Here is a 25,688-nt window from a genome sequence, read left to right on the forward strand (position 1 = left end):
ATTTTGGTGGTTATCTTCTGAATTTTCTCTAAGTCATTTTTATCCATGTTTTCCTCTGAACCCTTGATCTAATCAGTATGGGAAGACCACTTGCCAAAGTCTTTCTACCAATGCAGGCCATACAATCAGTAGTCCTAAAGAACTGCTTCATACACAAGAACTGAAGTGTTCTCATATACAACTAGTGTTTCTTAAAACCAAACCAAACAACTAATTGACTAAGATATAACATCATGAATTTATGACACATTTCTGAAAAACTGAGAATTGTTTATTTCAGGACCCTTTGGTTGTATTTTTTCCCCTTACCATCAATTTCCCCTCAAATATTCCAATCATTTAAAGTAGATTTTCAGCTTAAAAAAAGGGAAAGGACCCTGATTTTCCCTTACACATGTAATTCAAAATATACTCAATTCTCATTTCCCATATTTTCCCAAAGTAGTAAAACAGATAATTTTAAAAAATGTTTATTATCTGGCTATGTAATTATCAGATTATTTAAGGAATTTTCTCTAATTACAGTTTTCTTAATATCAATATACTTTAAAATTTTTATTTTTTTCTTTACAAAACATATGCATGGATAATTTTTCAACACTGACCCTTGCAAACCCTTCCGTTCCAACACTTCCCCCCACACTCTCCCTTTGATGGCAGGTATTCCAATACATGTTAAATGTATTAAAAGTATATATTACATACAATATACGTATACATATTTATACAGTTATCTTGCTGCACAAGAAAAATTGGATCTAGAAAGAAAGAAAAAACCCGAGAAGGAAAACAAAAATGCAAGCAAACAATAACAGAAAGAATGGGAATGCTATGTTGTGGTCCATTCTCATTTCCCATAGTTCTCTCTCTCTGGGTATAATCGACTCTCTTCATTACTGAACAATTGGATCTAGTGTGAATCATTTCACTATTGAAGAGAGCCACGTCCATCAGAATTGATCATCATATAGTATTGTTGAAGTATACAACGATTTCCTGGTTCTGTTCATTTCACTCAGCATCAGTTCATGTAAGTCTCTCCAAGCCTCTTTGAAATCACCCTGCTGGTCATTTCTTACAGAATAATAATATTCCATAACATTCATATACTACAATTTATTCAGCCATTCTCCAATTGATGGGAATCCATTCAATTTCCAGTTTCTAACCACTACAAAAAGGGCTGTCACAAACACGTGGGTCTGTTTCCCTCCTTTATGATCTCTTTAGGATGCAAGCCAGTAAAAACACTGCTGGATCAAACGGTATGCACAGTTTGATAACTCTTTGGACATAGTTCCAAATTGCTCTCCAGAATGGTTGAATCAGTTCATAATTCCACCAACAATGAATTAGTGTCTCAGTTCTCCCACATCCCCTCCAACATTCAGATTTTAGTCAATCCAAGAGGTGTATACTGGTTATCTCAGAGTTGTCTTACTTTGCATTTTTTCTGATCACTAATGATTTAGAGTACCCTTCCCATTTACGCTTATAGATGTAAACAAAAGGAGTATCTAAAAATATTTTGAAGAAACAGTATGGAGATTCGAAATCACAACACAACAAAATAAAAATCACAACACAACAAAGTATTTGCTAAGCATGTTTCCCTAGCATAAAAAATTCTTCCTAACCATAACTACTGGCTTTACAAACAGTAAAGCACTAATTAAATGCGCTGCTCATTTTTCTGTACTAAGGACACTAAATAGAATTATATATGGGTATGTGTGTATATACTTGCATGTACATTTTTATGTGTGATATATGGATTTTTAAAAACTTCAATCCCATCATACTTGTAAGCCTTATTGTTTATAGTTGCAAATGTTCTAAATATTTAATTGCCTAATCAATCTTTGTTAGCTACTTTATATTTATTATCAAAGTATAATTTTTCAAAATTATCTCTCTCCAGGGAAAAACAAAATTATTTCTTGTTTAAAAAAAAAGATAACAAAACAGCCCCACATAAATTCTACCAGGTAAACAGTGTTTGTACGTGCATGTGTACATATGTGTGTACACAAACACACTGTTAAATTAATACCAGATATTCTAAGGAAAGATGGAGCATTAATAATTGGGAAAATCAAGGAAGACTTCATGGATGTAGCACCTGAACTTTTTAGTAAGGTAAGAAAACTCCAAAATGTCAACGATATGGAATAAATAAACAGGGGACAATTTGGGTGAAGAAATGAAGGTGGGAACTGGAACACCAAGTTTGGGGAATTATTTGCCCAGTTTATTTTAAAATGTTGTAAAAGGAATCAATATGAAATAGGGTTGGACCCAAACTGATTTGCCTTAAGTGCCTGAGAAATCTGTATTCTATCTTCCAGAACAGGTCAGTGACATATTTAGATTCCTGAATCTTAGATGATCTATTATAGCTTCAACAAAATATGATTTAGAAAAGGTAGATAATAGGAGTTGTGTACATGTCTTTGGGGGTGGAAAGGTAAATCAACAAGCTATTAAAATAGTTTCAGTGAGCAATGATAAGAGGGCTTGATTTAAGGGTGGCAACAGAAAGAAGAGGAAAGATTCAAGAGATATGTAGATCAAATTGGTAAGATTTAGCAACTGACTACAAAATGGGGTGTGAAATGAAGGACAGTGAAGAGCTCCGGCTAATCCCAAAGTTTAAAATCTTTTTATTTAGGAGGACAGAACTGCAACAGAAATATTACAGTCAGCCATTCAACAAAGAACTAAATAGCACTTAGTACACATCTTTGCCAGGTGAGTTCTGGAAATACAAAGAAAACAAAAACATTGCCTTGCTTTCAAGAAGTTCATGTTCTAACAGGAGAAAACATATAAAACAACTATGTACATACATAGCACAGAAAGTATAAATGCTACATAATCTCAGAGAAAAGTTGCTAACAGCTAGGATGAGAGATGGAAGCTGGGACCTAGGGAAGACCTCCTTCCTGCATAATGTACAAGTTGAGCTGGGTCTTGAAGGAAGCTAAAAGGTAGAAGTGAGAAAGGAGACCATTCTAAGAATGAGGGGTAATCAGTGCAAAGAATGGAGGATAGATAGGAATGTTATATGCAAAGAAAAGCAAGAAGGCTGGTATTGATTGATCATGAAATAGTAGGAAGGGATTTAAGCAAAGATTGTAACAGTAGTTAATGACTTGTATACACATATTGTATTTAACTTATACTTTAACATATTTAATATGTATTGGTCAACCAACCATCTGGGTGAAGGGGTGGGGATAAGGAGGGGAAAAGTTGGAACAAAAGATCAATTGTCAATGCTGAAAAATTACCTATGCATAAAATTTTTGTAAAAATTATTTAAATTAATTTTTTGAAAAAGTAGTTAGTGACTAAGTGCAGGGTTTAAAAATGCCAAGAAGAAAATTATATTTGGATCATAAGGATAATAAGTAATTAACAGTGTGTGTGTTTACCAGAAACTTATTAAAAGTCAGAGCTTTTTGTCCTATTACAATTTATTTGTAAAAAAGAATCACAGGATAGGAGTACACATGAAGTATGAATCCCAAAACATTCTATTTATTTTTGCTTTTCAGTTGAGATATATAGCAAAAAGACATAAGAGAAAAACTTAAAACACCTATGGCTTAGTTTTAAAATTATTAGAATTTAAATTTTAAGCTCCATGCTTAGAATTAGAATAAAAGAAAAGACCTAGAATAAGAGAAAAAATAAATGGAGCTAGTAGATTGCTAAAAGTCCCAATAATAGTAAGAAAGAGACAGGATTTGAATCCAAGTTTTTGAACTAAAACTCAAGTGTGCTTTCCACTACAAACACCCTACCTGTGAGGGTCTCTCTATCTTAAACTGATAACTTTTCAGCCAAACTAAAAGAAAAAATTTTAAAGAATAAAATTAAATCCTTCCATAGACTTCTAGCCTTTGAGGGTATTACATCTTATCATTTAAAAATCTTTAAATAAAATATTAATATAAAAAGCAACCAAATAAAATCTTTACTCTATACTGTATGGGATAATAGATTTGGAGCTGAGAGGACTTTAGGTCTTTTAGTCCAATCCCATCATTTTGCATATGAAAAGACTACAGGCCAGAGTGATTGATCCAGAATTACCCAGATGCCAGGCACTATCTAGGACTCAAAAGCAGGTTTACTGACTATGCTTCTTAAATTAACTATATTAACTAAATTAACTATGCTATGCTTCTTAAATTAATCAACACTGCTGGACTAATGTTCTGCTGATCTATGGCTTCATGTTCAATGGAAGAAAACCATTAACAATGTTAGATTTGTGCTCATCCTCCTCTCTTTATTTCCAAAAACAACAAATTCAACACAGGAAATGTTCACCTGATTCTCTTTACATTTTTGTCAGCAACATAGCTGCTCCCAAGGGAAGCTTTTAACTCCAATGTATCACTTTTGCTTACTGTTAAAATTAAAGTTTCAGACAGCATGCAGGTAACAGCTGTCTATACTGCAGAGGTGATTAATTTAGCTTCTTTGGAGAACTTATAGAATAGTGTTATCTCCTACAGTTTTACTACTTGCTGGTTCTGAACATAGGAAACATTATGACTATAGATTACAGAGATAGTTGTACATCTGTTACAAATTGAAGGCAAAATCTATACTTTCACCGTTGGCAAAGAAATGTGAAAGATCAGAGGTTTATATATTTTAAAAGATATTTTAGAAGCAAAGGGGAAAAATTTGAAAGACTTTAAAAATGAATGTTATTTTATATATTCTATAAACGATCTAAAAGTTCTTCTTAATGAAATTTCCAACTGAACCAGATAATTAATATTTCAATTTTTATCTATTTTTTTTAAAAAATCAGAAAAAACCTTTATTTTCCATTACAAATGGTAAATCCTTGTCATAATTCCACAAATTCTGTAATCCAAGAACCTAGTAACACAGATTATTTATTGGAGAGTTTAATGAAAATGAGAAACCTGAAAAATACAAGCTCTGCCCCCGTTTCAAAAAATGACTTTTCCTTCAGCTAAATGCCAATTAAGTAAGCAAGCAATGTGGCCATCAATATAGATCTTGAATAACTCAAATAGATTTGTCAGAGTCCCTCTGTAACGTGCTCTCCCAGCAGTTACAATTACTAGTCTGTCCTAGACCCACCAGAGTACCTTTGACCACTGTGCTTAGCAGTGTGAACTCTTCCCGGCTCGCCTCCTCTGAGGCCTTCAAAGGTCTCTGGCCACAATCTCTTGAATCTATAGCTTAATAAGCGGTAGCGCACTCAAGAACAGCCACGTGTAATCTTAAAAGCCTTTATTATACCTACTCACATAATGCCCTGACTGATGCCTGACTTGTTGGTTCCCGAGTGAACACCTGGTCAAGAGACCCACGTGTTCACTACCAAAATGCCTGTGAGGTCACACACACAGTCAATCAGCGAGAGAGTCACCCATTACGAAGCTATCTCAATATGGCCAGGATCCCACCCAAGGGCAGTCCTAATATCCACAGAAATTACTTCCGGACCACTCAATCTCCCGACTTGCTGTGGCACCCATTTAAAGGCCACTTACATCCCTCCTCTATTATTTTCCCCTTATTTGCCTTTATTACTCATCCCTTATTATTATTTAATTTACTTTTGTTAGTTAATAATGTCTTATTCATTTGCAAGGATAATTATGTATTTTTATGCATTCAAAAAGCAATAAAATATTCTTATATCATGTAGTAGCCATTTTAAAAGAATGGATTCAAATGCAGAGTCACACAGTAATATATTAGTCAATACCTAGTTTTTCAGATATTTCTGTTTGAAAAAGACAAAGATCACCACAAGTTAAAATTTTACCCAAATCAAATTCTGAATACTACTATGCTAAAAGAAATGATGAAAACAAGAGAAACGCCTAAAGATGAACTGATACAAAGAGGAGCCAAGAATGTGCCCAGTGACAACAATGTCAGACAATGAAAGACAACTAAATTAAAAGAACTAAGTAGAAACTAAATGAAGAGCTAAGAGAAAATACCCCTAATCTTCCTCTTTGTGGACGTCTATAACCATTACAAAACTTTTTCAATGTATTGATCAGTTATGCTGGGTTTTTTCCACCTCTTTAAAAAAAATTACCATTTATCTGGGAGGAAGAGTACTGGGAGGATAACTATGATGATGTAAAATACAGAAGACATCAATAAAAACTTTTTAAAAAATGTTACATCACATTGAAAATCTTTTGCTGCAGCAAAACCAAAATAACTAAAATAAAGGTTGCTGCTGATGGGGTCAGAAGGAAGAGTATTCATATAAAAGCTCTACATCTAAGATATATAGGAAACCAATACAACTATATAAGACAAGAGCCATTATCGAACAGATAAATGGCCAAAGGATATGGACATTTCTCCAAAGAATTGCAAACTATGAACTACTACATGAAAGCTAACAATGTTGAACTGCTTTTTTTTTTTTTTAATCTTTCTTTCTTATTCTGTTACAAAGGATGTTCTCTGAATAGGAGATGGGAAAAGGACATGTGGGAATAAATATGTTAAAAAGATATAAATGAAATTTTTATTATTATTATTTTTCCTTTAGTGAGGCAAGTGACTTGACCAGGGTCACACAGTTAGAATGTATTAAGTATCTAAGGCCTTATTTGAACTCTAGTCTTCCTGACTCCAGGGCTAGTGCTCTATTATCCACTGTTGTCATCTAGATACTTCATAAATAAAATATTTAAAAAGAAAAATGCATACTAAAATGTGAGACTTCATTGTCTTCCAATTAACAAATTTACTAACTTGACTTGAATATAGTACTTTTGTTTTACTAAAATCAATTCTGCAATGCATTAAAACTGAAATATGGTAGCAACAATGGCATCATCTAATTAGGAAACTGATTGTTCAATGCAATTCTAATTACAATGAGTACAATGTTCTACTCAGAAACATGAGGAAAGGTTATGTGTCCTGTGCCTGTTCAGTAAACAAGAAACAAAAAATTTTACAACTATTAAGTTTTTATATATATATATATATATATATATATATATATATATATATATATATATATACACATATGAACTTTGTATTTAACATGCTATCATTAGGTACTCTATAAAAACAAAATGATAAAACATAATATATGATCCTCTTTCAAATGAAACTGGCATTGCAAAAAGAAAGTGATTAGATTAGCAAAGAATATTGTCTGGGATACTATTTCACAGTACCACTGTGAAAAGAACATATCACAGTTAGTTTGGGAAAAGAACATTGTTCCTTGAACTAGCAATCTTGAAACCAATAATGTACTATTTGTGAAGAAGCTACCAGTTATTTTAATAGGTTTAATTTGTTACTCAATTATTCTTTTTTTGATATTTGAATATTATTTGTTTAGAATATGTTACCTAGTTGCAAAGGAAAAAAACTAGACTGAATTTTTGTCTAAATACTCCTGCTATTCTAAATTTGATAACATCACTGAGGTCTAACCCTAGATTTTGTGGTGCTCAAGAAAGCTAAAATTATTTGCTTTTGGTATCACAGAATTATTGAATTTGAGGGTAAGATTTATATGGAAAGATTTAGCCTGTGAAAACAAAGACAGCTGAATGCTTAATTGATCTAAATTCGTATCTTGAATTCACAAAGACACATTGAAAAAGTCATTTGTGAGTTCAGAGAATGTGGAAGATGAAAGATAGCTTAAAGGTTATCTCAACTATGCTCTCTCCTTTTAATACACAAGAAAACTTTGATCATTCAACAAATATTCATTAAGTACCATTATATGCTAAAGAAAAAAAGAGACAAAAATGAAGTCCCTGCCTTTAAGGAGCTTACAATTATCAGAGAAAATATGCATATGTTAATATAGCTACAACTATAGGAAGGAGATCAGTGTAGAGGATGGTACTTGAATCCTTAAGTGCATGTTCTAAATAGTACGGATAAGAAAGGAGGGCAGTATGTCCAGATGAGGACAACAGAACCAGTACAAAAAGACAAAAAGGATGCCAAGATTTACACCTAAAAAATAATGAAAGGCTAATATGGGTTGCACATCTGTGTTTGTGTGTATGTGAAAGAAAGGGTACAATTTTTAATAACTTTAACATTCTTTTACTTTTCCCAATCAGAATTATCGATTGAATTTTAGCAAGCCTTCACAGATTAGTTTTATTCTACCATTGCTACAGTTATTCATTATTTTACCTTGCACTAATACAATAGTATCCTAAGACTTAAAAGCTGTATGAGACCTTGGAGATCAACCAGTCCAACTCTCTTTCAGCAGTTGTATAAAGATATAGATATACCCAAGGAAGCTAAAAGAATTATTCAAGGTCACACAGGTAATAATAAATAGCAGAATGATTGTATTGAGAGCACATATAATGAAACTGGAACAACATAGCCAATATAAATGCAACATTCACTTTAAAATAGCAACTAGTAAAGTTGCAATTTCGTATATTACCAACAAAATCCAATCGAGAGATAAAGAGGAAAATTTCATTTGAAATAAGTACAGTGTATAATAAAATGCAAAATCCTTAGATGACTATCTACCAAGATATAGGAATTATGTGAATATAACTGCAAAACACTTTAATAAAGAAAAAGTTAAAAATAATCAGAAAAATATTAAATGCTCATAACCTCATAACTAGGTTGAGCCAATATAATAAAAAATGATGATACTACCAACATTAATTAATTTATTTAATGCTGATTCAAATTATTAAATGACTACTTGTAGAACTAGAGAAAAAATGATAGTGAAATTCATCTGGAGGAATAAAAGGGAAATATGAAAAATAGGGAACAAAGTGGAATTAGCAATAGGAGATCTCAAACTACAATACAGAGTAGAAATCAATATATCTATTTGGTACTGGTTACATAAATGGAGAAATTAAATATATAACATACAGAAGCAAAGAAATGTACTCTAGTGTGTTTAGTAAATCTAAAGTCTCTAGATTCCTGGAGTAAGAACACACTATTCAACAAAAACTGCTGGACTTGCTTTAAATGATTTTCAGTCTGGCAAGGAATTACATATAAAGCAAGAACTTACACCAAATACTAAAATAAGTTCCAAATGGATAAATGACTTAACAGAATAACAATTAAGAAATGTTTATTAAGTGCCTAAATATACCAAACAGTGTGCCTAATTACTATTGCTTAAACAAAGGGCAAAAAATAATGCCTGCTCTCAAGGAGCTCACAATCTAATGGAGGAACAGAGGCAGAAAGAGAAAAAGAAAAGGGGAGAAGGGAAGGGAGAGAGAGAGAGAGAGAGAGAGAGAGAGAGAGAGAGAGAGAGAGAGAGAGAGAGAGAGAGAGAGAGAGAGAGAGACGAGAGACGAGAGACAGAGAGAAAATATAGATAATCAAGAGAGAAACAGCAAGGAGGCCAATGTACCACTGGATCAAGTAGAGGTAAGTAAGATATAAGAAGACTAAAAAAGTAGAAAAAGGGACAGATTATTAAGAGGTTTGACTATCTATTTTACTCTAGGAGTTCTAGGGATCCACTGGAGTTTACTGAATAAAGCAATGACATGGTCAGTCCTGGATCTGTGTTAGGAAGATCCATTTGATACAAGTGGAGGATAGACTTGAATGAAGAGAGACTAGAGGAAGAGAGATGAACAAGATGACTAGTACAATAGTCCACATGTGAGGTGCTGATGTCCTAGAACAGTGGTGGTAGTACCACAAGAGAGATAGTAAGGCAGGAGGAATGAACAGATGAGGGAGACACCTAAGTTCCATACTTGGGTAATTTAGGATGATGATGGTAACCTTAACAGTACTGAGGAAGTTTGGAAAAGGGAAGATATGGGGAGAAAAATAATGAGTTTGGTTTTGAACTTTTGAAGTAAAAGATCAAGAATAAAGAAATTAGAGGCAGCCAGACGGTATAGGGGGTAAAGTGCTAGACTTGAGAGTCCAGGTTTGAATCCTGATTCAGATAATACCCTAGCTCTGAATCCTAGACAAGTCACTTAATCTCTCATAGCCTTAGTATCCTTTTCAGTAAAATCAGGATAATAAAAACACATACATCACAGCATTGTTGGTGAGGATAAAATGAGAACATGTAAAACATTTTGCAAACCCTAAAATGCCATACAAAGTTAGCTATCATTATTATCATCTATGGATCTTATGGGTAGAGGAAAAATTCATGAACAAATAAGGGATGATGAAGAGAATCACAGAATATAAAGACAAATATGATTACATATAATGAAAAAGATTTTGCATACACAAAACTAATGTCAATAAGATTAAAAGGATATAGTTACCTTGGAAAAAAATTTTAGTTTTTCTAATAGAGATCTCGTTTTTAAGATATTCAAGGAACTGATTGAAATTTATAAGAATAAAAGTCACCAAATTTACAAGAATACAAGCCATACCAAACTGATAAACGATGAAAGGATATGAACACATTTTAGATGAAGCAATTAAAGAAATATGAAAAAATACTCTAAATTGCTATTAATTAGAGAAATACAAATTAACAAAAATCCGATGTACCACTTTATACCTCTCAGACTGGTTAACATAGCAGGAAAAGATGATAAATGTTGGAGGGGATGTGGGGAATCTGGGACACTAATACACTGTTGGTAGAGTTGTGAACTGAATCAACATTCTGGAGAACAATTTGAAACTATGTCCAAAGGGCTATCAAATTGTGTATATTATTTGAAACCAAGTGTCTCAATTTGGTCTGTATCCCAAAGAGATCATAAAAAAGGTAAAAGGATACACACATGCAAAAATGTTTGTAGGAATCCCTCAGCTGGGAAATGGCTGAGGAAGTTATGGAAGATTACTGTTCTATAGGAAATGTCGAGCAGACTGATTTCAGAAAAAGCTAGAAAAACATCTATAAAGTATTGGTAAGAACAAAGAGAAAATTAATACACAGCAACAACAATTTTGATTGTGACGATCAATTGTGATGGTCTTGGCCTTATTTATAATTAAAATTATAAATAGTTCATTATTAGGATATATTGATCTTATTAGGTTCACCTTGAACATGTTAAAAATCCAACCTACTTAAATCAGCTAATCAAAAAGTATTTGTGAAGCACTTAGTATATACTAGGTTCCATATTAATAATATAAGAAAGGCAAAAACATTCCCTTAGGAGTTCACAAACTAAAGGAAGAGATGACATTTAAATAATTGGATACATACAAGCTACATACCAAGTAGAAAATTCTGTGTTTTATGCAAATTATTCTCTTGGAGGTAGGAGGAAAGAGACAGGGAGAAATTAAAGTGATATAAAACCAAAAAATATCAATTAAAAAATTTTAAGATATAAACAGATTAAATGGGCAGAAATCTTGAGAAAAGCTGAGGATCTTAGGAGAAGTCTATTTCAGAAGGTGAGATTTGAGCTCAAAATTGAAGGAAGGGAAAATTAGGAGGTCACGGTAAGGAGAATATATCATGCTTAAGTGACAAACAATGTGCAAAGGCACTGTGACAGTATATCTAACAAGGTGAAAATACATGTAAATTCATTACATGGAATAATAATCAATTCTTCCCCAAAACATATTCTATTTCTGCCTGTTCTCATAAGAGAACATGTCCAGAAAAATGTACAATAAAAAACTGCTTTGAAATTTGATTATCATTAAATTTTATGTATTAAAATCTAGCTGGAGAAAATATAACATTTTATTAGACACCAATAATCTTAAAAAAGAAATACTCATTTTTGTTATGACCCAGAACTTGAAACAAGGTGCTAAGTCAGTGGAATTGATAGACCAATAGTTATCTAATTTAGCATGGAGCTTAACAGTTCTCTAGTTCAGTACATGTACTTAGTACTTACTATAGTTCTACAAGATTCACACCCTTTGATAAGAGAGCATATATAAGCTAGGAGCCTCAGCCAGGATTCAGTCGGGGACATTCAGAAGCCAGAGAAGGCAGGCAGCAGGCTCAAGCTCTCGGAACCAAGGCCAGACTGAAAGGCTCTCCAGAAAGCTGCCCAGCCCCAGGAAGGAGATAATAAAGCATCTGGACTATAAGAAAGCTAACCCGGCTGCAGGAAAGGAGACAAGACTTGGAAAGAGGCAATAAAGGATTTGGCTTCTAGTATGGTGGTGATTGATTACTGAACTGAAAGGAAGGCTGCCTCCAGAGACTTCAAGAAAATCCAACAAGAGAAGATTACAGTACATATTACACATTTTTACAGTCATACAAACAAAAATAGGTTACCAATTGTCCTAAGAGTAGTAAAACTCTTGTAAAAAACTTTTAGGGGGATTTACAAATTTACAAGCAAAGAATGGTTAAAATTAGCAAAGTCCATGGAGGATAAATAGAAAAAACCAAACACTTGCGACTTAATATCATTAATAAATGTTCAATAATATCAGAGATACAAAGGATTTTCTATACACCATGAATATTTGGAGAGCCAGTCTAGGTTTATCTTACTTCCGACTAAACTGTTAACAACAAATTTCCTAATTCAACACTTGAACTAAAACAACTATTCCAACACATTTTTCAGGCTACTAGTTAATCTGGCTACATACTTTCAAAAGATAGGACTGACTGGTTAACTTGTTTAAAGATCATTATTCTTATGCAATTGTTCTCATGTAAAAGTTACTTGAAGTAGAAAGTGAATTTCTATACTACCTTGAATATTTCCCCTTCTTTCCATCACCTCCCCCACTTTTGATTTTAGAAATTGCAAGAGGACTATATATGTTTAACATATCAAATTACTTGCCTTCTTAATGAGGGGGAGTGAGGAATGGGGAAAAAGAAAGCAAGAGAATTTAAAACTCAAAGTTTTAAAAAGAATGTCAAAAATTATTTTTACATATAAGTAGAGGAAAAAGAAAATACTAAATAAAAAAGAAATACAGTAATATCACATAAATTTCAAATACTAATTTACTTTGCTGTTTTAGCACAGAGTAGTCACTATGGAAAAGAAATTAAGCCATTAAAAAGAAAAAAGAAAAATTTTGGTACTTAAGATTTATAACAGAATTTTTTAAAGAAAAATACAGAAGAAGCAATGACATGGATATTATAAATAGTTTTTCTAAATATGAAAATTTAGATACCTTAGTATTCTTTTATAGTATGAATATTCATTTAAATTCAGCTTCTGCCTAAACACTTAGTATTTTCCATTTTACCATATCCTTTTATTATGTTATAATTATGTTAAGATACATTCAGGCATAACACTATTTTATTTATATTGATATGAAAATGAATGCATAATAAACTGAATAAATCAATTGTCCTTTTTTTTTTCCTACCACTACTACCACACCACCACCACCACCACTTTAAAAAGATTTAATTAGCAGGTGACAAAATAGACACAGAATCTTAGATCTAGAAATGACCTTAGATAATATACCTAATCCAATTCATTTTAGAGATGAAGAAACTTGAGTCCCAGAGGGGATCATATAGGTAATCTATGGGAAAGGAAGATAAAATTGACCAGTTTTTAAAACTCTTACCAAACTCTTAGCCAGCTTGATATTTCAAAGAGTAATATTTTACCTACATAATGAGGATGGCAACAGAACTGTTCTCAAAAATGTACTCAATTGCTTTTTTGCCACATCTCTTTCTGAAGCACTTATGTGGCAATGCTGTTTGTCATTGTTGTTCTTGAACGCCAAACAAGAATCAGAAAAACATTTTAACATCTTAGGTATTAATCTTACTAGGTCCTGACTTTGCATTAATACTTTATTTTAATAACCACTTTATAAAAATAGACAATATTCAATGGCAGGTAAAAGAGGTATGAGTCTACATAGGATAAGTCAGGTTCTTCTCTTTGATAAAAAACTTCAAAAGTATCACATACTACTTAAAGATTTGGGAGATCATTATTTTCTGAAAATTGAATGTCCATTAAAACGCAATCACATTTAACTCTGTTACCTGAATGATAACTACATATGTGTATGCATGTGTTTATATAATCCTATATAAACACACTGCACTATGTGTACCTCACTACATCATTTTATTCTAAAGATGTTTCTGAAAAACACATAGTAACTTATTATAAAGGAAAGGTTTCATATCCACAAGGAAAACTTGTTTGGAATTCTTTTGTAAGGTGAAATTATCTGCTTATCTTTTTCATGTAAATTCTTTAAATGAGACATAGTTGCATAAGGTAAAGAGTGAGCCTTAAATACAATGACAACAATAATAAGAGTTCACACTTGTATCATACTTAGAAGTTTACAAAGAGTTTTCTTCACAAGAACTTTTGGAGATGGGTACCACTTGTTTTTTTCTGATTCACTAAAGAAAATATTTTAAAGTTTTGATCTTATTTGAGGGCAAGGAATCAGAATATATTGTCAGGCTACGCAAAATGCATGGATGCTATTAATAGTTCATAAAATGGAAGAATTAAATAACCTACCAAATTGTTTATTAGAATAAAGGTGATTGGGACATTTGGAAGGGAAAAAAAAACTCTAGGATTATACATTCAGGAAAATATAAGAAGAATATCTAGTGGAATGCTGTGCCATAATCACAATATGGTTGAAAATATTAACAAAATAGAACTATAACTCAAATTGTCTAGTCTACTGGGAGGGAGGAATGGAGGCAGGGAAGGAGGAAGAAAGGAAGGGAAAGAAGAAAGAAAGGGAAGGAGGAAAGAAGGAAGGAAAGGAGAAAGGGAGGAAAGGAGGAAGAGAGGTAGGGAGAAAAAAAGGAAGGAAGGAAGGAAAGGAAGAAGGAAGGGAGAAATTAGAAAGGATAAAGAGGAAACCAAACATGAAATTTTATGGAACAAAAGCCCTACTTACCATGGACTTGGTTGATTTCTGAATTCTGGGAAAGAATTTCATCTGCTAATTTTTGAGCGGTTGGCAAAACCTCTGTATGGTGCACTGTAATCAAATACTGTACAAATTTTTGTAGTTGGTCTCTGTTCATTTGAAAGAGAGTCTCTGAAATGGGAAGATGCAGTTTGACCTGATCTGGCTTGCGGATGCGATATAAAGAAAGTGCCACAACGTGGGCACAGTAAAATATGTCCTTGTTTCCACAGCTACAGGTCACTGAGGTAATCTTGCAACGATCAAAACTGATAGCTACGTTGCAAACAGTTTCTGGCTCCGATTGCATTGCAGGTTCCGTCACTGTGCCACTCAAGTGAAAACCTGTACAAAAAAAGGGGCAAAACTTAGCTTATACAAGAAGATGCAATACTTTTTTGCGCATCATAATTCAAAAGAAGTTCATTGTACTCTTTTGTACATTATTTTTGTAGTTCAGATGAATTTTACTTAATAAAATAAATAATAAAGCAAGCTAATAAAACTAAGCACTAACCCTCACATATCTTATCACATATAAATTTGTAATCGCCAATGTTAAAAATGTCTGACTACATTAACTATAAGTAAAACAGGATCATATCAACAAAAAGCCATCATTGACTATGACTTGCCTTCTTAGCAATGCATAACACGTTATCAATGATGATCTAAATGCCAAATCCAATCATCTTTTTTTCAATCTTCATTCTTTACCTCTCTGTAGCTTTTGACACAGTTGATTACTCTCTTCTTGGAACTCTTCTCTAGGTTTATGGGGGATACCTCTCTCTCCTGGTTCTCCTGCCACTTATTTGATCACTCCTTCTCAGGCTCCTTTGCCAGATTTCCATTTAGATTATGATGACTAAATAGAAATGTGTCTCAGAGTTCTATCCTGGGCCCTCTTCTTCTTTCATGCTGTTTTATTTGGCAATCTTACTGGCTCCCTATGCTGATGATTCTCACATCTTAATTATCCTGACCTAATCTCTCTGCTGATCTCTAAATTTGCATCTAGCATCTACCTTTTAGCTATCTTGAAATGGTTGTCCAGCAATCATCCTAAACTCAATATATCTGAAACAGAATTTCTTATCTTTCTCCCTAAGTCTTCCCCTCTTCCCCATCCTATTTTCCCTATTACTGTACAGAATATCATTTCCCCAATCTGAGTATTATATCTTCAACTCCTAATCATCTTGTACCCTCCCCCAATTCAATGTCTTGCCAAGATCTTTCAATTTCACCTTTGTAACAGCTTTCAAATATGCCCCATTTTCTCCTCTGATTCTGATGCCACCACAGGAGCATTTCTGATGCAAACCTCATCACCTCATACCTAGACATACAAGAGCCTCTTAGCTGGTCAGCCTGTTACAAGTCTTTCACTATTTCTGTCTATCTGCTATTCAATCACCAATGTAAATTCTTTTAAAGTGCAGTTCTGACCCTGTCACTCTATATTTAATAAACTCCTAGCAGTTTCTTATCACCTGCAGGCTCAAATACTGCAGCCTATCTTTAGATCAGTTACTAGTTTTTGGATCAGCCCCTGCAGTTATCAAGCCAATCTGGTCCTCATTACCTCAAGCCTGGACTGATCCAATGGCCTCCTAGTTGATCTCCCTGCCTCAAGTCTCTCTCTAGTTTGTGTTCCACTTAGCTATTAGATTGATATCTCAATTTTTCTTCATGTCAACCCTTCCGGCTTGGCTAGCTTCTTTCAAATCTCAGTTAAACCCCTACCTTCTACAATATGCCTTTCCTTCTCCCAGGATAAAAGAGAACTATTGGCAGCAGGAGCTGGGGAAGAGCAGAATGGAAGGAACTATGAAAATGAGGAAGAGGGGTGTGGAGATGGAAGAGAGAAAGAAGAGGTAGCGACTTTCAGGGGAGGGAGACAACATCCATTTCTTTTCTTAGAAGGTTCCCATTGGAACAACCATGTTGTTTTCCACAATAACAGCTTTTTCTGTCCTCCTTAACTTCACTGCCTTCTCCTAAAATTGTCTCCAGTTTCTCATATGGCATGTTGTCTCCCTCATTAAAGCCTGGACTCCTTGAGAGTTGAGACAATATGGCACAGGACCTAGCACAGAGGAGACACTTAATGTTTGTTTCCTGATTGACAAACATGGGATGTGTCCAAAATCAAGCAAAAAAAAAAAAAAAAAAAAAAAAGAATTCAATAATTGCCTTTCTTAAAATCTCTTTTACTTCCACTACAGAATTCTCTAGGGTGAAATCCTAAGGGAGAAAGAAGACAACTGAATTGGCTAATTAAATTTATTAGCTCTAATTTCTATTATTAAAATAAAATATTTTACTAATTACTAAGAAAGTAATTTAAAAACAAAGGACAAAGGACTGGTCTTGTATATAACAAGGTATCCTAAAAGTCTTGATGCAATTTTAAGCTAAAATTCTGCTAAAAGGTGATCAATGTTTTCACCTTGGCTACTCAATAAAGCATCTACTAAAATTATAAAAGAGATATACTATACTATGAAATATTCAAGCATAAATATTTAAAGTTCACTTAATGAAATCACAACTAAATGTAATGAAATGAGAAAATATTTTTGGCTAAGTGAAATATCTCATTTACCAAGTCTATGGCATTAGATACTTCAATACTACAGGATCTATGATTTCATTCCTCCATGAATCTATGTCCCAATACATCTAAAATTTAGTTTTGCCATAAGCTAAAAGAAATTCTGTCAACCTGGTCATATATCTGTCTAAATTTAGCTAAACTGATCTCATAACAAGAAACATACAGTCTGTCATGTCACTAGACCTAAATCTCTTGTTAGGCTGATTAAAATAGTTGATATACTTAGAATCCTAACATAGTTTCAGGTATAAGGCAGGAGCTCTTCCTTGGGTATACTACCAAAATGTAGTCAAATAGAAGTGAACTAGATTTAGAAACTCACACGATTGAATGCAGCTTCAAATCCATAAATAGGTGCCAAAACTATACTTAAATACATTCAAAATTATTTTAATTACTATGTTTTGGAGACATCTCTGGCCCAGTTCCAAATTACTGGTAGATCGCCAGTCAGTAGGGAAAAAGAAACAAACAAGATAAATAATGCTTCACTCTATATAACAGTAACAAGATTAAAGATTTAAATTATTTGCCCCATTACTTTAAATTCAGGTTTATACAACTCCATATTTGTAAGATATTAGCAAATCCATTGTTTACATAATATTATATATGCAAGCCTCACAATGAGGCTTATGATCTAATCAATGCATCTAGCAAAAGACATGACTTAGCCACACTCCCCTTTATCTATTCCCTGTCTTTTTCAACCAGATTTAAAGTAATCTTACTTGCTTTAAAAAAAAAAATTCTCTATAACCTTAACTCTTGGGTGGTTTTTTCCCACAAAGCTTGTAAAAGTAGGAAGAAGTACGATTATAAGATGCTCTTTTAAACTCTTTGCCTATTTCTCATTTTTATCAGGCAGTTGATAAGCATTTATTAAACACTTTCTACATTTCATATACTATACTAAATTCTGGGTTATAAAAAGGCAAGCAAAAACATGCTCCTTACTCTCAAAGAGTCACTATGTATATGAGAAAACTGGAAAAGATAGTGGAGTTTTAAAAGGAAACAGTACAGATCTGCTCTCTCCTACAACTACACCAATACAAACTGAGAAACACCACCAGAATAAACAGTGACTGGAATCAAAGGAAAAAAGATATAAGAAGGGGGGGGAAGATTGCTAAAAGAAAAATTCAGAAGCAAAATTAACAATCTACCTGTAGAAACAAAAATAATTAGTAAAACAAAACAAAACAAAACAAAACAAAAGCAAGAAGTAAATCAAGAAATGGTGAAAGGCATTAAAAGGAATCTAGGTGGGCCAATGGAAGAAGTGCTGTAACCTAGAAAGGGGATAATCCAAGCTCAAACCTAGCCTCAGACACTAATAGCTACATGTCTCTAGACAAGATTTAAGCCTTGCTGCCTCAGTTTCCTTATGTGTAAAATAGAGAAAATAATAGAACCTGTGAGTATAAAATCAAGAGAACATATATATAAAACTAAGTGACCTAAATACTAGCTATTACAAGACTCTGCTAGGATTAGTATTATAACATCTTCATTCAATTTCCTCTGTGATATTTAGATAACTTATACAATAGTATTCACATACAAATAATAACATTCAGTTATCTTTACAGTACATCTCATATTGGTAAAAAGATCAAAGTGGTTCCTGATGGATGAGTTTACTGTCTAGTTCAAAAATACTTAATATTGGACTTTTTTCCCCTCCCTCAGCAATTTCCTCACACAGTAACAAACTCACATTTTATAAATAAAGTAAACTCTTTAGCCTCTATGTCTTTATAGTTATGCTGTGGCCAAACAACACTGACAAAGAAGCAGGACCACAATTAATATTTGTATTAAATATAAATTAATTCTAGAAAACCTTACTTATATCATTTTATTCAATTTAACCAAATGAAGACATCAAAATGTGTTAAGCATGTACTATGTTCAAGGCATTGTGCTAGGTGCCAACAGCAACTTGGCTGACAAATGTCTGTGTGAGTATTTTTATATAGAAGAGGGTAATCTTTATGTAAATACTAAATCTCTTTCTAGCATATGCAATCAAAAATATTTTATCTATTTAACATATAATTAATGTTGCTATATGTGACATACATTATCTGCACAAATAAAAAGAAGAAATAGCTTTGGCTGTCAAGGAATTTCTAGTCTAATAGGAAGTTAAGACATACAGAAGTAAGAATATGCCATAAGTTGAATGTGAAACTACAAATATTAGGATAGATGACTCAGGTTGAATTGTGGGGACCTCTGAAAATCAGTTGAGTATGGTCTTTAAATTCTTAAGAGCATTACTACATGAGTATATAAATGATTTTATGCAAAATAGTTAACCCTACATATTCCATAAAGAAACGGAACAAAGAAGCTGGATACTACATAAATAATTAAAATAAAAAAATTTAATGGTATTAGTTCAGAGAATAAACAGTTTTCAGTTTTAATATAGCTCATTATAAAGCAAATTCCACTTTTATAAAAGAATCTATATAATAGAAATATAAATACATAATAAAAATTCAAGTTGATTATCTTTACAAAATGATGATTTTCTCTGAAAAGATTCACAAGCTACTTTAAACACTTGAGCATTCTTCACATTTGAAGTTAGTTAATTTATAAAAATAGGACTTACTTTAAAAATGCTTTTTTGCTTAAAACAAGCTACATCCTATAAGACACATCTTTACTCAGTATCTGGCCTCTTCCTTCAATATTTCAGGTTCTGAAATTTCCTTCATCTGAATACACTCGCCCAGTTATTCCATGTCTTAGTAGAAAGCTTGAAGGATTATAATAGCCAAACAAACAAAACTAGCATCTGGTAGTTAACCCTATCAGAATGAAACTCTTCAAACACAGCCTGATCTTCAGATGATGGACAAGTCTAACTTGAATGCCCTCTAAGCTTTGATGAAGTCCCAGAGTAGTGGCTGTCTTGCAAAGTGGTTTAAATATATTGGGAGGGGGGAGGATTTGGAAATGGGTGGAAACACCTGTGATTTCACTGGTATAGGGAACTGCCACCAACAGGGAACTCTCTACTAATTCATATCAACATCTCCTCTGCTACTAAGTTAAGAATTGCTTGTATCACCAAAAAGTCAAGTGATTTGGCCAGGGTCACAGCCGAACCCAAAACATTCTGATCCTGATGCTGACTCTCTTATCTACTATTCCATACTTCCTCTCTAATAGATTTAATACCGAAAATTCACTACACTAATCAAGTTTTTTTCTTTGAGACTCCTGATTCACTTAAACCAGCACACATTACATCCAGATCTTTAAAGTCTATTACTATAACAAAAATGACATAAAGTTTGCTTTTTTCATTTAGGTTAAGCTTAAATAGCTTCTTTTAAATACTTGACACTAATTTGATGAAGTTTTTAGTGACTTCAGCCCACCATAATAACTTGTATTGATAATAAATGGACTTAAGCTATATGGACTATTATCAATTTCCATTTTTGTTAGAACCAAATAACCTCCTCCATCCCCAAACCAAGGACAAAATGTCTCTTATACTATAACGGCATTACTCAAAAAATTTGTGATCAAATCAGTCTGCATATTCCTGCAATGATTTACAGAACCCACCCAGGCTTTGCCTATCCTGACATGCACTTATCCAGGCTCACATTCAATATTCACAAAGAGTATCTATATATTAACAGCATAACATTTGGAATTTTCTTAATGAAACAACTGAATTAACACTCCACTGACTTTACAACGAGGCCTTTTGGAATACATGGCTTGTTCATTTAAAAAATGACATTTGCAATTGTGGTAAAAGAAAGTGAATAATGACTTATCATACTGGTTTTCATTCCTCCAATCTTTCTCTTCCCTAACAGAATATACCTTTCCCCTCCCCACCCCCTAAACATACATTTGAACACACTTGGAGCTCTGAAACTTCATTCAAAGTTTATGGTATACAGGAGATCATTATACACAGCAAAAAGACTGCACAATGATCAATTCTGATGGACATGGCTCTCTTCAACAATGAGATGATTCAAATCAGTTTCAACTGTTCAGTGATGAAGAAAGCCATCTACACCCAGAGAGAGGATTCTGGAAACTGAGTGTGGACCACAACATAGCATTTTCATGCTTTCTGTTGATGTTTGCTTGTATTTTGTTTACCTTCTCAGATTTTTTCTTTCTAGGTCCGATTTTTCTTGTGCAGCAAGATAATTGGATAACTATGTATACATATATTGGATTTAGCATATATTTTAACATATTTAACATATATTGGACTACCTAACATTTAGAGGAGGAGGGAGGGAAAAGAGGGAAAAATTTGGAACAGAAAGCTTTGCAAGAGTCAAAGTTGAAAAATTGAAAAATTTAATAAAAAAAGGTTATGGTATAAGTAAATAGATTGTGTATTCTTGCTGTGGAAGAAAGAGCTGTTGTGAATTTTCATTTGCATCAATTTAGGGCAAGATAGCCAGAATAAAGTAGCTAAGATACTGACATCTATCTTTCTTCCTTCCTTTTTCCTTTTTCTTTATTTTAGCTTGCTTATTTACTTATTTTTATTAAGGCTTTTTATTTTCAAAACATGTGCATGGATAATTTTCAACACTGATCCTTGAAAATCTTGTGTTTCAAAATTTCCCTGACCCCCCTCTCCTAGATGGCAACTAATCCAATATAATGTTAAACATATACAATTCTCCTATACATATTTCTACAATTATCATTCTATATAAGAAAAATCAGATTCAAAAGGGAAAAAATGAGAAAGAAGACAAAATACAAGCAGACAACAACAAAAAGTGAAAATACTATGTTGTGATCCACACTCTGTTTCTCTGGGTATGGATAGCTCTCTTCATTATTTAAGACCACTGAAACTGGCTTGAATCATCTTATTATTGAAGAGAGCCACATCCATCAGAATTGATCATCATATAATCTTCTTGTTATCTTGTACAATGATCTCCTGGTTCTGCTCACTTAGCATCAGTTCATGTCTCTCTAGGCCTTTCTGAAATTATCCTATTGATTGGTTATTTATTACAGAACAATAATATTATATAACATTCATATACCATAACTTATTCAGCCATTCTCCAACTGATGGACATCCACTCAGGGCTGCCACAAACATTTTTGCACACATGGGTTCTTTCCCTTCTTTAAGATCTCTCTGGGATATAAACCCAGTAGTAACACTGTTGGGTCAAAGGGTATGCACAGTTTGATGGTCCTTAGGCATATTTCCAATTGTTCTCCAGAATGGTTGAATCCATTCACAATTCCACCAACAATGTATTAGTGTCCCAGTTTTCCCACATCCCAGTCAACATTCATCATTATCTTTTCCTGTCATCTTTGTCAATCTGAGAGATATATAGTAGTACTTCAGAGTTGGATATGGTTTGATATTTACATGAGTAGGAACTATCCCTACAAATTTGCCATATTTTCATCTTGAAATAAAAGAAGCTTTTCTAATAGGGTGGCCATTTTAGTAATTCTTACCAGTCATATGGTTCAGTTTTTTGTTTTGTTTTGCTTTGTTTTGTTTGTTTGTTTTTTGGGGAAGCAAGGCAATTGGGGTTAAGTGACTTGCCCAGGGTAACACATTTAGAAAGTATAACATATCTGAGGTCACATTTGAACTCCCGTCCTCCTCACTCCAGAATCAGCTGTGCCATCAAATGGCCCCTCAGTTAATTGTTTTTAAAGAAATGTATTAATATGGAAATGCCAGCTTTAAGAAATGGTTTATCAATGTAAAAAAATAATTAGCAAAAAGGATTTTTAAAAATAGTAAAATACAAAACAAACAAACAAACAAACAAAAAACATCCACAACTTTTTCGTATTTGGAATCAAACTCTCCTGGGTAATTAAGTTTTCAAAACAGCTAAGGTCCCTTCTATTTCCTAATCCCATCAACAAATACCAAGAAGCTGAATTCTGCTCCAGCAGCATAAAAATGAGTTACTAATTGTAGAATAAGTGATGGCTCATGGTTCAGTGTAGATAGTGGATACTTTGCATAGTGTGAGCCCTTTCTGTCTAGTAATTTAAATGTTTATACACTAGCTCTTACAAGTCACCTTTGAACTAGGACTGGAAGAAAGAGGAGAAAAAGCAATAAGAAAAAGAGAAAGATATTGTTAATTAACAAATTTGTGTTTCAAGTCATGTCTTTAAAAAAAAAAAAAACAACCCTTTTTCAATACTGCTATAGTAACCAAAACACTATGTTTACTTCTAATAATAGGAACTTTATTTCTTTCTAATGATTTAAATGCCTAGCCTTTCATTCTTGATGGGAAAACAAAGCCTGAATGACTTTAATGACAGCATATAAAAGTTGTAATCAGAAATAAGACAAAAATCTTGCAAAGATTTGTCTTGTAATCATAATTTATCTTCTCTACCACTTCATTTCAAAAACATATTTACTTATGAATGATGAAGCATCTTGTTTTTAAACTTTAGAATTTTATAGCCTAAGCTTCTTAAAATTAGGATTTATGAGCTAGAAACTGGAAGTTGAATGGATGTCCATCAATTGGAGAATGGTTGGGTAAATTGTGGTATATGAAGGTTATGGAATATTATTGCTCAGTAAGAAATGACCAGCAGGAGGAATACAGAGAGGCTTAGAGAGACTTAAATCAACTGTTGCTGAGTGAAATGAGCAGAACCAGAAGATCACTATACACTTCAACAACAATACTGTATGAGGATGTATTCGGATGGAAGTGGAAATCTTCAACATAAAGAAGATCCAACTCACTTCCAGTTGATCAATGATGGACAGAAATAACTACACCCAGAGAAGGAACACTGGGAAGCGAATGTAAATTGTTAGCACTACTGTCTATGTACCCAGGTTACTTATACCTTCGGAAGCTAATAATTAATGTGCAACAAGAAAATGGTATTTACACACATATATTGTATCTAGGTTAAATTGTAACACATGTAAAATGTATGGGATTACCTGCCATCGGGGGGGAGGGAGTGGAGGGAGGGAGGGGATAATTTGGAAAAATGAATAAAAAAATTTAAAAAAAATTAGGATTTATGAACAAGAGATAAGATATTCTACAGTTCTGACAGCAGTTCTTTCAGAAGTAACTGAAGATAAGCTAATAATCTGACAATTATTGCAATGATTACTATTATGAAGTCATTGATTTCAACATTTAGGGAAGTCAAAAGAATCAGCAGAGAAAGCATAATACAGGGGAACAACTTTGGGATTGAAGAGAAAAGTCATTATAACTTTGGTTCTTCCACTAATACTTACTTCATGGCCTTGGAAAAGTTAGTTATTTTCATGCCTCCATTTCCTCACTTGGAAAATGAATATCTTAGAAAGGTGATCTTGAAGATTTCTTAAGGTTTAAAATTCTATCATTCTACTTAGATAGGTGAGACACATTTATAAGACATTTACTGACAACATACTGAGAATTCTTTATCAATCAATCAATATATTAAGCAGTAGAAGGAGCTAGTATAAGGCTATAATTGTTACTTCATTTTTTTTTTTTTGGCTAAGGCAATTGGGGTTAAGTGACTTGCCCAGGGTCACACAGCTAAGAAGTGTTAAGTGTCTGAGACCAGATTTGAACTCAGGTCCTCCTGACTTCAAGGCTGGTACTCTATCCACTGAACCACTGAGATGCCCCAACTTAATTTCATTCTTAAAGTATATTTTTGCCTTGATTCACATTTAAATGGCTATTTTAGACTGAGTTCGGGGAAAACTGGGAGGAACTTGCTGGTTAGAATTAGTCTTAAGGGTTTTTGGTGTTTTTTTTTTTTTGTACTTAGTGAATGTGTTTTTAAAAAAAATATGTGCTTGTTGATATCATATGATTAATAAGCATATGTATGAATATAAAAATCAACAGCTACTTTTAAATGTAGATCTATCAGAGTTTCAAAGTTGTGCTGTTTAGACAATCTCTTAAAAGGATATGTCATATACACTTATTTTTGTTATCTAAGGTTTTATTTAATATAAAAATGTGCAAAGCAAGATACTCATTTTCTTCAATCCCAGTCTAGCACCTAGACTAGTGTTCTTTCTACAATGACTATAGTTCTTAAAAGATAAATTCTAAGTATCTAGCCCACAATAAGATTTGTTGTAAATTAAAGGCAACTTGGAGATCTTTAACAATGAATACCCTAAATT

The 25,688-nt window shown here is 33.1% G+C and overlaps 1 protein-coding gene across 3 annotated transcripts in view; it reads right to left on the bottom strand.

The window, feature by feature from the left end:
* The window catches only part of ZSWIM6 (zinc finger SWIM-type containing 6), a 185,840-nt gene that overhangs the window by 57,463 nt on the left and 102,689 nt on the right, over positions 1-25,688 (bottom strand). The window contains exons 1-2 of one of the 3 annotated variants that reach the window (XM_074282428.1): positions 17,823-18,589; positions 14,866-15,222 (exon numbers count right to left, since the gene is read on the bottom strand). In XM_074282428.1, coding sequence (XP_074138529.1) covers positions 14,866-15,187 — 322 coding nt within the window. In that variant the 5' untranslated portion in view covers positions 15,188-15,222; positions 17,823-18,589. Of the gene's footprint in view, positions 1-14,865; positions 15,223-15,512; positions 17,012-17,822; positions 18,590-25,688 lie in introns of those variants that run through there. The other 2 variants (XM_074282427.1, XM_074282426.1) reach the window with 2 other exon arrangements.

Source organism: Sminthopsis crassicaudata, chromosome 1 (genome assembly GCF_048593235.1).
Source record: "Sminthopsis crassicaudata isolate SCR6 chromosome 1, ASM4859323v1, whole genome shotgun sequence".
NCBI classification, from domain to species: Eukaryota; Metazoa; Chordata; class Mammalia; order Dasyuromorphia; family Dasyuridae; genus Sminthopsis; species Sminthopsis crassicaudata.